Genomic DNA, 17,135 nt, shown 5'->3' on the forward strand with positions numbered 1-17,135 from the left:
TACGTGGATTTTACTCTAACCCCATTTCATTAGAACTGGAAAATAATGCTTGTTTGAAATATCTGGTTAGAGTTTCCTTATGAAATTCTATTGAAAATAAATTTAATAGGCTTGTTCTTACCTTGGTAGAAAGACACTTTCCACTACATAGAAGTCTTGCATAAGAACATCTCTGTCTGATTTTGATGTAAGGTTTCCCACTGTGTATCCTATTCCCAGCTGGATAGCACCTTTAATAGCTGAGGATGCAGTCTGTACAGAAAGTAAGAATTCAGGGATGAGTTTGCTAAAAATAGATTTCTTTATCAGTAACATTATAACTCTTAATAATTTTTGTAATAATGGAGTGTCATCTTTACCTCTTAGACCTCAGAGGGATGACTGCTTTTCAGTTAAAAATATACAGGAAGCACTATGTCTTAGCAGAAGCTTCAAAAATCAAGTATTTGGTTGTACAGACTGCGACTTTTCAGACTGCCCCAAAAATGTAGACAGTGGGTTGTAACATCAGAGAATCACAGAATACCAGGTTGGAAGGAACCTCAAGGATCATCTCATGCAACATTCCTTGGCAAAGCTACAGGCTAGCAAAGTATCTCAGCAGCCTGTCCAGATGAGTCTTCAAAGTGTCCAATTCTGGAGAACCCACCAACTCCCTGGAGAGACCTTCCCAATGGCTGACTGTTCTCATTGTGAAAAATTTTCCCCTTGTGTCCCAGTGGAATCTTCCCAGGAATAACTTGTATCCATGACTCCTCATCTTTTTCATGTGACTCCTTGTAAAAAGGCAGCCTTCATCTTCTTTACAGCCACCTTTTAAATACTGAAACATGGTGATCAAGTCTCACCTGAGCCTTCTTTTTCTCAAAGCTAAACAAACCCAGTTCTCAGCCTTTCCTCACATGACAGGTTTCCCAGTCCTTTGACCATCTTTGTAGCCCTTCTCTGGATACTCTCCAGCTTGCCCACATCTTTTCTATATAATGAAAACCAAAACTGAACACAGTATTACAGGTGTGGAATAATTCCTGACAAGCATGGAATAATGACTCCTTTATCTCTGCTGGTGATGCCCTTGCATCAACCTGGATTTTTGATCCCAAGGCCTGAGACTCAACAGTGCTGGTAAAGACAGAGGTGAAGTGTTGAGAACATGTGCCTTTTCAGTGTTCATTACTGATTTACCTCTCCTGTTTAACAGTGGGACAATATTTTCATCTGTTTCTACTTGTTTTTACCTGACGAACCCCTTCTTGTAAGTCAGTTTTTGTAGGCCCTTTTTCTAGCCAATTTCAGTTCAAGCTTTTGCTTTTCTAACTGCATCCCTGCACATCTTGGCAATGCCCTTCTAGTTCTCGATGGTTATTTGTTCACTTTTCCATCGTCAGTATGCTTCCATAAGAGTGACTTAACATCATCTGATGCTTACATCAGAGTGAAGTGACTTAAATTCAACAAATAAGGCTTGAAAGGGAGAAAAGGGTTAAAAAGTACAGCACAAAACTCAGATAAATGTATGTACATAAATTGAGACTATCTCTGAAACTTTCTCACACTGACTAGACAACCCTACTTGATGGATTAAAAAATATGGCAGAACCAAGTAAAAATAAGAAATTGGTAAAGAAAGGAATCCTTACGAAAAAAAATTGAAGGGGTAAATAAAACCACTGGGAAGGGAAAGAAGGCTATCAGTATCTTCCCTTGGTATGGTGTATTTTCACCAGTATGAAGATACTATTTTTGTGTCCTTTTTGAGGTTTTACCTCCCACTCACCAAACAAGGAAGAGATTGTACCAGAGGAAGCAGAGAACACCAGAAGTTTCATGATCAGAGCTACTTTAGCACTCGAACAAAAACATTTCAGGAGTGAGAATTACATAAGAAAGGGTGCAAGAACATGAAACTACTCGTTATAGTTCTTGGAACAGCATATACTAGAGCGAGTGCTTCACTTTATAAAACAAAAGACAGAGATGTGTAGCTCCTAAATAATTAAGACTGCACACCAAGCAGAACTTGCACTTGCGTAACAGAACAGGCAATTTGGTGGGAACAGACACCACCACCATTCTTAGACTACTACTTTGACTACAAAAATATTTGGTTTTGTGTCATAAGAAGATTCACATTTTTCTTTCCTTGAAAGGCCTCTATTCATGAATGATTAATGCCCAACAAAAGCAGTTACTTATGTAACTTCGATCAAACCAATACTCATACAAATAGTTTCTGCTTCATAGCTGGATGCCCATCTTGTTCAGTGCCACAGCAAGGGACTATGTCTGAAATAGCTCAGTACTGTATTTTATTAATGAGACGGGATAAGCTATGCCAAAAAAAAAAAACCCACCCCAAAACCCACCAAAAAAAAAAAAAAACCACAAAAAAACCTCCAAAAGAAGCCCCCAAAACCCAAAAAAGCCGAAACCAAACCAATACACACACATTCCCTCCTCAAACCAAGGCAGGTAGCCTGGCAATGTGATTTTAAGGGGAGAATTCTGGATCACCTTTCAAGTTCATGAACAATTTCTGTAGAATTTCTGAAAATTCAAAAGACCTACAGTCCTTTGAGGGGCAGACTGTCTACTAGTATGGTGTAGACCTTACCCACAAGGATATCTTGTTAATTTCTACTCCTATTGAAAAGTGCCATTACTAGTCACCCATCATTTCTGGAGCAATGACAGCAATAGCTTTAACAGAAAACCAATATTACAAAATCATTCAGGATATTTTTAACAACTGTTTTGAAACAAACTAATAGCAGTTACAGGATGCTGACGGCAATTGCTGGCAAAAAGTCAAGTCTTTGTGAATCACTGTTACTGGTCATCCAATATCCCCTTATCAAATGCCAAGTTTCTGATTTCAGAAGCCTTTGAATGAAAACAAAACAAACCTTGAAATTTGTCTCAATGCAAGCTCTTGTCTTCGTTTATTATTATTTTGTGATTAAGAAAAGAATCCAAGGAAAAGAAAAAAACTGCTCTTCAAGCCTTAGAGGAAATGTTCTTGATTAATCAATTTTACTACTATGAAAATGTATTTACTGGAGTCTACAAATGCAAATGGAAAAATGAACTCTCTCACTCATTTTTCCTTACTCAGGCACCTCTTAATGCCCATGAAAGCAGCAAAATGTGGTTTTAAACATAAGCCCCTTGTTTCTTTGATTTTTTTCTTGATTATTCTCCTGCTTTAGAATGAGAAATAACATTCAGCAACCTTCTGTAACAGAATTTCTCTCATTTAGAGACCAAAATAATTTTTCCTTCCTATGACCCTTATGCAGTGGATTAGAAAGTGGCCTTCGGTCTATATATCAGCTGTAACTGTATAGCTGACAGGGGACACCGATTGTACACTGACTTTTTTACTTATCATCAGCAACTTCTGAAGCTCTAAGAAATGGAAGGATGAGAATAAGCAGCAGGATAAACAACTTCAGTTGATGAAGTTTAGACTATGAGGCTAAATGGATTTGTAGCAAATGGCGCACACTGTGACAACAACTGTCTTTGCTACCTAAAGAGGCAAAAAAAAGAAAAATTTTACTACCATCCTCCTACTGCTGACTAGAGTACTACTGTCTACTGCACAGGCACACTGGTGCTTTTTGTACCAACAATGGAAACAGAAACCCATAAAAATGTTGGCAGTTTCACATTAAGCTATCTTTTACTGGCTTTGATACTGTGGATCTTAACATGCTGATGAACGGGGTGGGTGCCCTGGTGACAGAAGATACAGAGATGGCAGAGTTACTGAATGCCTTTTTTGTCTCTGTCTACTCTGCCGGAGGCAGTCCTGAAGAGCCCTGTACCGCTGAGACCTCAGATGAAGTCAGGTCAAGGGAGCGGTTTGCCTTAGTAGATGAGGAATGATTTAAGAGACCAGTTGAGCAATCTGGACATCCATAAATCCATGGGTCCAGATGGGATGCACCCGCGGGTGCTGAAGGAACTGGCGGAGGTCATTGCTAGACCACTCTCCATCATCTTTACCAAGTCTTGGGAAAACGGAGAGGTGCCTGAGGACTGGAGGAAAGCAAATGTCACTCCAGTCTTCAGAAAGGGCAAGAAGGAGGACCCAGGTAACTATAGACCAGTCAGCCTCACCTCCATCCCTGGGAAAGTGATGGAACACCTTATCCTTGGTGCCATCTTAAGGCATATCAAGGATAAAGCGTTATGAGGGGCAGTCAACATGGCTTCACCAAGGGGAAGTCATGCTTGACCAATCTCATAGCCTTTTATGAGGAAATAACACGGTGGATGGATGATGGCAGAGCGGTGGATGTGGTCTACCTTGACTTCAGCAAAGCATTTGACACAGTCTCCCACAGCATCCTCACAGCTAAATTGAGGAAGTGTGGTCTGGATGATCGGGTAGTGAGGTGGACTGTGAACTGGCTGAAGGAGAGAAGCCAGAGAGTTGTAGTCTATGGGGCGGAGTCTAGTTGGAGGCCTGTATCTAGTGGAGTGCCTCAAGGGTCAGTACTGGGACCAGTATTATTTAATATATTCATCAACGATTTAGATGAGGGAATTGAGTGTACTATCAGCAAGTTTGCTGATGACACTAAGCTGGGAGGGGTGGCCGACACGCCAGAAGGCTGTGCTGCCATCCAGCGAGACCTGGACAGGCTGGAGAGTTGGGCAGGGAATAACTTGATGAAATATAACAAGGGAAAGTGTAGAGTCCTGCATCTGGGCAGGAACAACCCCAGGTTCCAGTATAGGTTGGGGAACGACCTGTTAGAGAGCAGTGTAGGGGAGAGGGACCTGGGGGTCCTAGTGGATGACAGGATGACCATGAGCCAACACTGTGCCCTTGTGGCCAAGAAGGCCAATGGCATCCTGGGGTGTATTAGAAGGGGGGTGGTTAGTAGGTCGAGAGAGGTCCTCCTTCCCCTCTACTCTGCCCTGGTGAGACCTCATCTGGAATATTGTGTCCAGTTCTGGGCCCCTCAGTTCAAGAAGGACAGGGACCTGCTGGAGAGAGTCCAGTGCAGGGCAACTAAGATGATTAAGGGAGTGGAGCATCTCCCTTATGAGGAAAGACTGAGGGAGCTGGGTCTCTATAGTTTGGAGAAGAGGAGATTGAGGGGTGACCTTATTAGTGTATATAAATATATAAAGGGGGAGTGTCACGAGGATGGAGCCAGGCTCTTCTCAGTGGCAAACAATGATAGGACAAGGGGCAATGGGTACAAACTGGAACACAAGAGGTTCCACTTAAACTTGAGAAGAAACTTCTTCTCAGTGAGGGTGACAGAACACTGGAACAGGCTGCCCAGGGAGGTTGTGGAGTCTCCTTCTCTGGAGACATTCAAAACCCGCCTGGACACGTTCCTGTGTAAACTTATCTAGGTGTTCCTGCTCCGGTAGGGGGTTTGGACTAGATGATCTTTTGAGGTCCTTCCAATCTCTAGCATACTGTGATACTGTGATGCTAGGCCAGAATCTGACCTTGACAACATATAACAGCATAAACTTGAATGGGCACACAACCTCAGATCAACCAAGGTCTTACTGACTTATACTAATCTTCACTCGTAGTGCTGTGAAAAGGACAGACCTGTTCTTTACTTTTCAGCCCCCGAAACTTACGCATCGGTACACTTCCCGCTATGCCAGCAAGTTTCTCTGTGTCCATCCACACTGGTTACAAAAGAGCTGACAGAAGTTTTCAGTGATACCAGTTTTCCAATTCATGTAAGCACCAATGTCAGCTACCCAGGTGAATAAAAAAAACAACACCTCACACCCTCACAGAATAAACCAAACTGGATAGGGCTTACGTTTGTCTTTCTACTGGCTGCAGGAGGACAATTCAGAACTAGCAAAAAGCCTACCTCCTTAAAATTGTGTCATCACCTCCTGAACACACCTCAAGGGATGCTGAATTGATACTATCTCTGTGTTTTGTGCGATATGGCCAGTCAGCACATGCTTGCCTTGATAGTGGGACCCCAGCATTTATCATCAATCCATAATCAGAATCAGGTATAGCTTCTCTCAACTCTAGGTTTTCAACAAAAGTTAGTTCAAGAGAAAAAAACAGAGAATTTCACACAAATTCATGTTAAACTGTGCCTTACATAGATACTGAAATTAACAATTAAGTATAATGTAAATTACAATTCTTGCAGCCATGCAAACTGAGAAATTGCCCATTCCCTGTACTCTTGCCCCAGAGTGCCAGTATTTCAAAGCAGGTAGTGACACTTCTCTCTCACCTAACACCAGTTGCCTATTAAATGTAAGCAGTTCAGCAAAGGGAAAAGATCTGGATTTCAGGGAGAGATGTACTGGGGTTAAAGTGCATCAGGAGGATTTCTAAACTGTTGAGACAAAAAGTGCTTCCACAGTTTTATCTCTGTATATAAAAGCTTAAGTTCTTTTAATTCTGACAAAGCCTACCTTTGCCCCTTTTTTTCAAAAGTAACTATATATTTTCTCTGTATTTGCCACATGGCATTGGTAAAAGACCTGTAGAGATGGAAAACTGTATGCGCAGTCATAAATCATAACAATCATAACAATTTACAGGATGAAAACAGAATATAACACAGAATATGGACAAGTATATGGAATATTTGCATCACTGATAAAAAATGTAGCACTAAATGCGCTGTCTCATGAATTACTGTTCTCTACAGATGGGTCTTTCACTCACTATACATCACTCCAAGCTGAAATCCTTTTTCAGAGTAGCAAACTAAATGAGAACTTAAATCCTTTCAAAATCAGGTATTGAGTTTGTGCATAATCCCACAGATGCAGTAAGCAGGATTTTAACATTGCTTTTCCTGCAAATAATTGCTTTCAGGATAGTTCTGTAAAATTTATATTTGTTATTTTCGTAAGAGAAAGGTGTTAATCAGACACACAAATGTATGTAAAGGCAGTTAACCTTCGGATAACAGAAAAAATTAAATTAATGAAGTTATTTAACAACTGTGCAAGTTAGGGACAAGTCTATTGAAAGGACTGAAAAAAATCTCTCCTTTAAGAAAAGAAAAAATAAAAATCCAGGGATGACAAAAATATATGTATAATAGTTCCAGAAAATGCACATTACTCAATAAACATTTCCATGTGAGTGTGCAGCCTGTAAATGGCTGGCAAACCTAGCCAACCACTGATATGATGTAAAGGACTGGTACTGAGTACATGGTACACAAAGACTTCAGATACGGTAAATAATTTTCCTTTAAACCAGCTTTCTTGTCTTCTCTCCATATTAGTATGGGACTAGTACTGACAGAAAACAAATTATTTAACAAACCATGAGCAGAGAGGAACTGAGTAGAATACAGGCTTCATTTAATTTAACAGAAGTTCCCCTCTCACTCACAAAATTATTCTCGCATCCTTCTTTCAACTATAAATTGTTCTTGCTAGGTCTTTATGCATTCCCCACAAGCAGCTCATGAAAAATACAACTGTAACATTCTGGCCTTCTTTGGAAGTAGCATCCTAGTGACATCCTTTAGGACTGCGTGGATGTAAACTTTGTCCTTGTTTATCTGTTCTCCCTGTTTATAATTCATTTTATCACAGCTGAAGTTTCAGTTTTATCACAAGTGAAGTTTGGCCTATGAACTTTCTGGAGCAAAGATGGTGATTCTTTCAGAAGACACCTCCCTTATTGCAGGTGCTATAAGGGAATGAGAAAAAAAAACCCAAAACCAAACAACTCTGCCCCCAGCAACTCCACCTCCTTTCCTTATCACTCTGGAAGGCAAGATCATGACTCCTTTCTTTCACCCTTTGTACTACTGTCATTCACACATGTTTAAAATCTGACTAATGAAATAGTAGAGATACCCAGTTACCAAAGTTCTGTGTAAGAGATGGGAACAAAAAGGCATCTGAGCAGGAGCCACCTCTGATCAGCAGCACTGCTTTGCAGCCATGCTTCCCGCAGTGTAGTTTCCATTAGTTCACTTCTGTCTACTATCTGTGAGGAAGCCTGCTCTCATGTCCCACACTAGCCCACTCTGCTACTTGGTGGGGTTTAATGAACTGGACTAATGTAGAATAGCTGCCTTCTTTTAGGCAGCATTCTCTAGTGAAGTTCAAAAAAACCAAAAAACATTAAATTAAATCCACAGGATCTCACTTGGTCAAAGTGATTTAAGCCAAATAGGTAAGGCCAGATACGAATTTTCTGTTACAAGTAATAATTTGTTCTTCAGTTATACTAGCTGTCATAAGTAAGAGGAACCCATGCACACTCACTCCCATGCAAACACAGTTTATCTTTCCCAGACTCCTGAAAAGATACTAAGCTTCCACAAATTGCGTAAACCCTTAAGCCAAAGCACCTGAGGAGAATGCCTATTGAAAACCAGGCATGTCTTCTTCAAGCAACACTTAAAATAAGCTCTCTCTGAACATTATAAAGTTGCAATTAGTTTCAAGATGTATGTGTGGTTATTGTCTATTCTGTTCCTTCTGCACTAGACCTCTTCTGCGCTTACAGTCCCATAGAAACAGCACCTTCTGCGGCTGTTTCTGCTGAAGCTGCTGGATGCAGCTACCCCATCTCAACATGCTCTCTTCAGCTGCTACATTTGAGCTAGAAATCTCCTTACACATGATAACACAAACAGGGAAATTAGAATAGTTACTAGGAAATCCAACTGACTGTACTCGTTTTACTGTTTCTAACTGGAACCGCAGCTGATTACAGCCATGGTACTCCTTCACTCTTCCTTCAGTTCACACTGTTCTTACCAAGTATTTGCCCAGCTGCTACAGGTCACACTTCATGAACCTGGACTACTACCCATCATCCTCACCTCTGGGTCTTGCTCTGGGGTGGGGAGGGTTTGGGGGGGTTGTAAATGGCTAGTATTAAGTTGCTCTTTCTTCCTACAGAACAAAATTACCGTAGTGCTGCTAGCCTGCTTTGCAAGAAGCAGCTGTGACATCCAAAGGAAAACTCCAGTCAATATTTTTCTTTATAATAAGGTAATCTTTAATTCAAAATAACCAGGAAGATAAGACAGGTATTTACTTGTACAATGCAGATATAATTACAAATGGGTCACATACACCCAGAAAAGTAAAGGCCTGCAGCAGAGCTGAAATATCCAGGGTGTACCTATTTCACAATGCTGAAATTATACTAGTCTATGCTATCTTCTTTTGTCATCTTTCTCTTTGCATCCTAGAGATGCCTCAGCACAAACTAATCCACATTACATGTTGGACTATATAGTGTTGACTGTGCTTTCTAAATTACACGTATCAATAGATGTGTTATTAAACTATAAACAGTAGACCATATCTTTTTCTGGCATACTATGCTGAATGCCATCATAAATGCTAGCTGACTAAACAAGTGCAACTGCTAATATTGTATCTTTTTTTACCTCTTTATAGAACTGATGTTCAAAGTTGTTGAAAGTAGTTTTCTTGTAGTTCTACCAATAATTTTAACAACTTTGTCAGGATGCTCTCCCAGAAATTATTAAGAAATCTACACATCAGATTTTTCCAGCTCAACTGCTATCAGAATGATTTTCTGACCCAATCTGTATCTGATCTCCCTTCATTTTCCAAAATTGCATTCACTGACTCCATGTCTTTCAATTAATTTTTCCTCCATTTCAAAACATATATGCTGAAATTTCAGACAGACATGAATCTAAGTGCTTTGGATCTTCTCTCTCCCTCTCTGAGGAAAAGAATTTGAGACCTGCAAGTTTGGTAGTAGCCATTGATCCAGCAAAGCCACCAAATACAGTCATTTTGGTATCTTTCACAGATGCACAAAGTGCTCAAACATCTGCCACTGAAAACACAGGTCCCAGTGTATCAAAAACTCCAGTAGCAAAGTTTCAGTGTGCAAGAATAAGTTCCCCATATGCAGACATTAGACACAGGGCATAAGTCAGTACCAAACTTGATGCAGCAATACTGCTTGTACATGTCTGCCAGCTCTAACAATAGGTAGCTGGTTTCCTTTATTGAGGCAAATTCCCTTTGCTCCTGGCAAAGTTACTCACACTTACGACACAAATTTTCAAATAGGTTACCTAAACTGCTTGTAATATGCTAATCAGAAGAGCTTCAAGATATGTAGTAACCAGAAACAAAGCATAACTGTATTTATGTGTGGCAGCCTTCAGATTTGATAGACGTTCTGTGCCACATTCCTGCCACACCACTGCTATTAAGCATCAGGATGCTACTGAAATCTGTTTTGTTAGGAAGCAGATTTTGGGACTACTGTGTGATTGATTACATTACAATGCAAACGCTGCATGTGTGTCAGCAGCTTCTCATAACAGTCTGAAGAATATTGAGAGGAAATGGGGAAAAAAAAAAGTAAAAAAAAAGTGGCTATTCCAGATTTCAGTGATGGATAGACTGAACAGGATAGACTGTGATGGATACCCAGAAGAAGCTAGTCTGATGACTGCATTTTGTTGCCAGGCTCCCTTGCTACTTTCCATCTTCCAGCATGATATAGAACAAATAATCAGAGCCCACTCCTACTCCTCTTTCCTTCCCCTTCTCCCCCATTTATCTCTTTCTGAAAAAACACCTCAGAACACCTCTGAAAACCTCCACCCTCAAACAGCTGGCCACAGTTTGCATAATTTAAGATTTCTTTGATCTCAAAGTTACTAGAATCCTCCATTCTAAAAGCTACATGGAATATTTATTGTGAAATTTCTCTTTCATTAACCAAGTTCTTTGATTAGAGCAACTGAAACTTTCTAGATTATATTCACACTGTAAATTTAGCAACTTCTTGAAATTTACAGATATAGAGAAAATCCAGGAGGAGTTACAGAGATTATAATGCTTATAGCAAATGACTGCAGCTGAGCAGTCCAGAGACCCACCTTAAGTAACACTGCTTTAAAGAGAGAATATGCAAGGGAAGGTTGTGGTTTTCAGAATAAAAGAAAACAAACAAACAAACAAAACCAAACCAAACCCCAAAACCAGAAAATTACCTTCCATCATATCTCAAGGGCTTTGACTAAGTCATATTAGATAATTAAAAGCCCCAAGAGCATTAATGTCAGACTGCATTGGCAGAAAACACAAAAGTTAGAACACACACACAAAAAAAAAGAAAAAACCCACAACAAAAAAAAACCAAAACCCCCAGCTGAATGAAGAAGCACAATCCATACTAGAAACTGTGCCACTATCTTGGTCTAGTTACACATTTCAGAGTCGGAAAGGATGTTGCAGCAATGGTCATGCAAAGCCTCACACAAGGATTTAGTAAAGACATTTACTTAGAGCTCTAAGTTCTTCATATTCATGCAGCTGGCAAGTCAAATTTTCTTCTGCCAGGGAAATGGGCCAAAACTTGAGTATTGTTTGAATACACAAAATTGAAGAAATGAAGACTTAATTAATTCAGGAACATATTGCTACTACATAGCAAAGATACCAGAGGTCAGAAATAAAATTTTCTGTTACTAATAAGATTCCTTTTTCACCAAGGATGAACAAGCAAGTAATCCCTTTCAGAACTCTCCCACAGCCAAACTGTGCTAAAGTTATAGCAGGCCAAAACACACTGATGCACAAAGAAAAAGGACAAGCATACTTTGCGGATTGCCCATATTCACCAGTGAATGATTCAGCTGCTTTTTCTACACATTGAGCTACAAACTAATTTATCACAGCTAACTAGTCCTCAGAGTTGAGGTGCACTAGAGAAGAACATTGCTCTCAACAGTGCACACACTCTGACACTATGAAAAGTGTGCAAAAGGCAGAACTACGGAATGAAGAGGGAACAACATTCGAGGGAGCAGATTTAGGAGTCTTTAGTTCCCACACATTCTTCATCTGCTGCAGCAACTGAGTCCTACATCACTAGATGGAACTGCAGTGGTATGTCCTTTCCACATTAGTCAGTCCAGTCCAGCTACATCATCTACTCTGAAGCCTTCAGAAGTAAAGGGGAGTGAATCACAAGGAAAAGAATGCGAAGGTTTTCTACATGCCCCAGCAATAATTTGTTTTTCTTCAAACAGCCATTAGAAACAATTTATTTTCTGATGGAAATGGGTTTTAGTAAGCCATCATTCATCTCTTTATGAATGGGACAGATGGTATTGGCTAAGGTAAGCAGTTTCATTTGCACTAGTAAATTTACACTGGGGGGGGGGGAAATCAAGTATTTGCAATTATTGTCTCTAATTTTCTTACAGGTCACTGGATTTTACATAACAAAACAGATGTTTTCCATGCAGCACTTTTTCTGCTTGTATGTATTTATATATATATATATATATACACACAACTAAAGCTGCATAAATATAATTTTTGCACGCTATTATTAAAGATGGACATGGTACACTTAAGCTAAATGGAAAAATGTTTGAAAGAAAAGGCTATTTTGCTTTTTAGATCAGATTGAGGATTGTCTCTCTCGCCTCCCACCCCACACAAGGAAAATGTAACCATTCAGCAGGGCAGTATCAGTGGTCCCCTTATCCTTAGAGATTTGGTTTTATTTTAGGCATTATAAATACTCTAGCATATGCCTGAGTACCGTAAACTTTTTGCCACATGACTGCAAATCCTGAATCAGCAAGTGCCTCTGCAACTGATGTGAGGGATAGAGGCACCATGAGAAGATGATCTCAAGGAAGACTTTGAAGTTAAGACCAAACCTCACACAGCTCAAGACAGAGTTACTGTCACGGAGTCCTCATGTGGAAACAGAGGGTCCCACAATAGAGGCTGACAGCAGGATGACATTAACTCTTCCTTCACTAATCCATCTGCTTTGCAACAGCGACCTTTTACCTGGGGTGGGGTGGAGACTGAAACTGTCACATTTCAGGATGATTATCTCCAAGAATTATCACAGAAACCCCTTAAATTACCCACATAAAACCTGACATTGCAAAACTCTTCTATTGTCTGTATTTCTGAACTATGTGCTAGTTATCCCTTCTGCTTCCACCTATACTATTGCTCTGACACAACTTCAGGTACCAGATCTTTTCAGGACACCATATCACTGAAAAGAATATTCTAGATCAAAGATACACACCAGTACCACAGGTCCCCCAAGTCACACAGTCCTTTTTAATCTTACTCAGTCCCACCTCAACAGCAGTTACTCTGCTATATATTAAAGGTCAGAGCAGAGTAAAAACCAGAATCGCCTCAGTTCAAGCCAACCTACTGTCCTTTGCTTTTCAAAGGTGAACAGCACAACTTCCTCACTTTTATAATGTTGGGGTTTTTTGTTTGGTTTTTTGGGTTTTTTGTTTGTTTGTTTGTTTGTTTTTAGGAGGCTTTATTTTTTGGTCAGTCGGTTGGTTGGTTTGGTGTTTTTTTTGGTTTATTTTTGTGTACTTATTTTAAAGGGGAAGTGAAGCAATGAGGAGTTAGCAAGCATGGTCTTCAGAACTATAGATCTTGCCTAAATGTTTCCACTGCAATCAAAGGCAGTGGTAAATGGGAAAAGGAACTGCCCGAGTAGCTGAAAAAGCACCAGCTAAGGAAACAAGCTCTTCCTCAACCCAGATTTCTGGAGGAAGCGGCAGAGGAAGTCACAAGAAAGAACTGCAAGTATTCTCCAGCAAAACAAACCAAGTGCAAACACACATGACTGGAGAATTGTAAATGCAATACCTGTATAAAAGAGTGAAGAAATGTGATGTGATATGTGTAAGAAAGGACAGGAGGGACTTAACTGTAAACCAGACTTAAAAACAGAGCGACACCTCCTTAAGAAAGTTACCTAAAAATAGGGAATTAAATGGGAAATGACATAAAATGCCTCTGTCAAATACAGGTCCTGTCAGGCTTACCCTGTAACAAACCTTCTAGACATACATGGCTGATTCCTCTGGACTTCTGTAAGAAGTATGAAACAGTGCTACATGGAGTATCTGAAGGTGAGAATTAATAGGAAGTGAAAGGTTTGTAAGGAATTTAGCTTAAGAAGAGAAGTACATAGTTAAAAAGTGAAAGTATCAAGCAAAACCATGCTACCAGTAACCAGTGCATGGATAAATTGTGGGGTCAAGATTATTTTTTTTTTTTAATTAACATTATCATAAAAAGCAGGAGCATAATGGTAATACTTGCTGATAACACTAAACTATGGGGCATATGCAACACAGGAACTTGAACACAGAACAACTGAGGGTATAAAAAAGGGAATTAAACTGGCATTAAGATACATGTACAGACAACTAGTGATACAGGGAAAAAGGCAGAGTTTGGAAACGACAGTCACTGTGATCTCCCAGTGTGACGTGGTTGTGAATCCTACGTTTTGACAGAGAAGTATTTTCAGTAAATACACAAGAGTAGTTTGTGTCATGGTGAGAAATCTTCCTCTAGAATATTATGAATTTAGAGATGAACAGGAACAGAGAAGAACATGTAAGACAACTGCGGGAATGGAATTAATCTGTGCTGGGATCTCCATGAATTGTCTTGTCTAGTCCAGCAATATAAAACTGCAAGTGTTCACATCATGCACCAAACTTTTCTGACTTTCTGGTACTAAATGTCAAGAACAATTTAGACTTTAAAAAAAAACACCAACCAAACCCCCCAAAACAAACAAACAAAAACAAAAAAAACCCAAACCAAAAAACACCCACAAAAAAACACCAACACAACCCCCCACCCCCCCCCCCAGTCTTTTTTCTAAAGCTTTGCTTCATTTCTAAGAAAATTATCTGGAACATGAAGGCCACCCAGATACTGAAAATGTAATTGCTAACAAAGGAGGTGGAGAAAAAAAACAGTAGCTTATTATTCTCCTTGACTCACCAGCACTGCTGTAGACAACACTCAGAAATGAAAAACCCTAACCCATGACACATACTGTAGGATCATGAGGATCTCTGTGCTAGATTACTGAAATTAAGTAAAAAAAAAAATAAAAAAAAAATCACCGCTTCTTTGTGTCAATAAAATGATCAAATCCAGCAACTAACAATTTGATTGTGTTAATACATATAGGAATATGTGCATTTGTAGCTCCCCTTAGTTACCAGCAGTGTTAGGTGGACCCAAATAATGCTGGTCTCAGAAAACAAGTGACAAAAAAGGAGGTATCAGCTACTCTTACAACATCTAAATAGCCCTATGCTGCTACCCTTGATGCATGCCACTATATTAAATATGTCTTCTCTTAATCAACATTTCTTTTTTAAAAGGCAAAGCAAACAAAAAGTGTACTGTTTGGCAATGGACTGAGGAGGTGGTAGGGTAGGTCTGTAGTCCACATACATTCCATAAATATTCGAAGCATTTGGGAACTTACCGTACTAAATTTCTGACAACAGTATTTATGCCCAGAGGTGTATCTGTTGCTAAGAGCAAAGAATTTCCATCAGTCTAGCACGACTGTATACTTTAAAGCTGTACTGAACAAGCTTTTAAGTAGTCAGCCTTGCAGTGGGTAGAAATGCTGTATGATTTCACAGAAGGAATACTGTACTTAGAAAAACTCCATGGAACATTTCTTTTTGTTCTTGTATTTAGCCCAGTTCTGAAATATATTTCACTTATGGCAGCTTTTAATTACCAATATGAAGAGAAAAACATGCAATGAGAAGATCTTAAGTCTTATTTACCTTTTTATATGTTTTCTCCTCATTTGGCTTTCCAGCAGTAACATCTCCATTTTCGGTAACAGATGACATCTAACAACAGAAGCTTAAGTTATAAACAAAGTACTTGCTTTAGAAAAGTAACTGTTTGTCATACAATTCATCATACAATTGATGAATCATACAATTCATTACTGTGTTTTTGCTAAATTCAAACTTTTTAGAGGACAGGAAGTCTCCAAGATCAGTGACATATCTAGGATATTTCTAAAAGGATTTTTCAGGCAGACTAAAAGAACAGCACTACCCCAGGAATACGTCCAGCATATGACTGATTCTACACAGCCCTCTATTTCTTTTTCCCCCACACCAGTATGCAGGTCTACAAAAAAAACTTACAGTGAAATCTTGCTCCTCAGCAGACTGCATGAGATGATCTTGAAAAGTACAATGATGAGCAAAACTATGAAGCTTGTGAGCGAGATTTTCAGTGGCAAGTCTCAGAGGTCCAAGGCCTTTGGCTGTATTGACACACTGTATCTCCTTAAAGGAGCAATGAGATATTTGACATTGCATCTTATCATGGCTCTAAAGCAATGCTAGATCAAGAATAAACCACTAAGTGACAGATCACTTGAGTCAGTCACTATAAGTGTTTAAAACAATAGGCTACAAGGACATTTTAAAATCATTCTAGATCTTGCCAACGCTTTCACAATGGAACTACACATACCCTTACAAACAGTAGGACAAGTCATCTGGAGCTGAGAGTGAAGATCAACCCATTCACCCGTCGTGGTAATGTTTTCCAGACCTACTGGAAGAAAAATCTATTATAATTACGCCATCACAAACTTGTATCTTGCAGAACGGCTTTAGATTTCCTTTTTCTAATATTCTTCAGCTCAAGCAAAAAATCCAGCTACAAGTGATGCTTTTTAAGAATCATCTCAAATAACTTGGTTACTAATGGGTCATTTAATGTACTTAGAAACTAGCAGTATTACGCAGGAGAGAATCAGTTCAGTCTAATTTCCCTTTGCCATTGATATTTCACTACATGCAATAAAACATTTACGTAGAGCAACAGACATACATGCTGTGGAGTGTTGTGTAACTACATGCTCTCTCCCATGAGGACTTTAATAATAAAGTACTAAACCTTGTATGTCCACTCACCCGGGATAACCCATATTTTAATTCCACAAAACCCAAGAAGATAAGCAATAGAAGTGATGGTTTGGAAGACTGCACTCTGAATAGTCATAGATAACACCAGATAAACTCATTTTGGAAGTTTTCCATAATGGTAGTTACTATCAGCATAATGTCTGCAAGTAGTCTTGTCAAGGTAAGCTATTTCATAATTAACATGGTTTGACTAAACCTATGAGAAAATATAATGTAATCAGATATTATTTGATACCTATTTGGAATTAGCTCTCCCTCCTATCTTCTGCACCTCTTTTCAGCCACATCAGTAAAGCTATTCTTAAATTTAATTTCCCAACCACACTGGAAGGAAAAAAATCTCATTTGTCTTTAATC

The 17,135-nt window shown here is 39.3% G+C and overlaps 1 protein-coding gene across 2 annotated transcripts in view; it reads right to left on the reverse strand.

Annotated features, from left to right (window-relative positions):
- PIP5K1B (phosphatidylinositol-4-phosphate 5-kinase type 1 beta) overlaps window positions 1-17,135 on the reverse strand; it is a 103,374-nt gene that overhangs the window by 49,107 nt on the left and 37,132 nt on the right. Inside the window, exons 2-5 of one of the 2 annotated variants that reach the window (XM_061349242.1) lie at window positions 16,321-16,401; window positions 15,987-16,130; window positions 15,612-15,680; window positions 122-252 (exon numbers count right to left, since the gene is read on the reverse strand). In XM_061349242.1, the coding sequence (XP_061205226.1) occupies window positions 122-252; window positions 15,612-15,680; window positions 15,987-16,016 (230 nt within the window). In that variant the 5' untranslated portion in view covers window positions 16,017-16,130; window positions 16,321-16,401. The remainder of the gene's footprint in view (window positions 1-121; window positions 253-15,611; window positions 15,681-15,986; window positions 16,131-16,320; window positions 16,402-17,135) is intronic. The other variant, XM_061349243.1, reaches the window with a different exon arrangement.

Source organism: Neopsephotus bourkii, unplaced genomic scaffold, assembly GCF_033783945.1.
Source record: "Neopsephotus bourkii isolate Nb327-2 ecotype Australia unplaced genomic scaffold, CSIRO-AGI_Nbou_v1 NB_388, whole genome shotgun sequence".
Taxonomy (NCBI): domain Eukaryota; kingdom Metazoa; phylum Chordata; class Aves; order Psittaciformes; family Psittacidae; genus Neopsephotus; species Neopsephotus bourkii.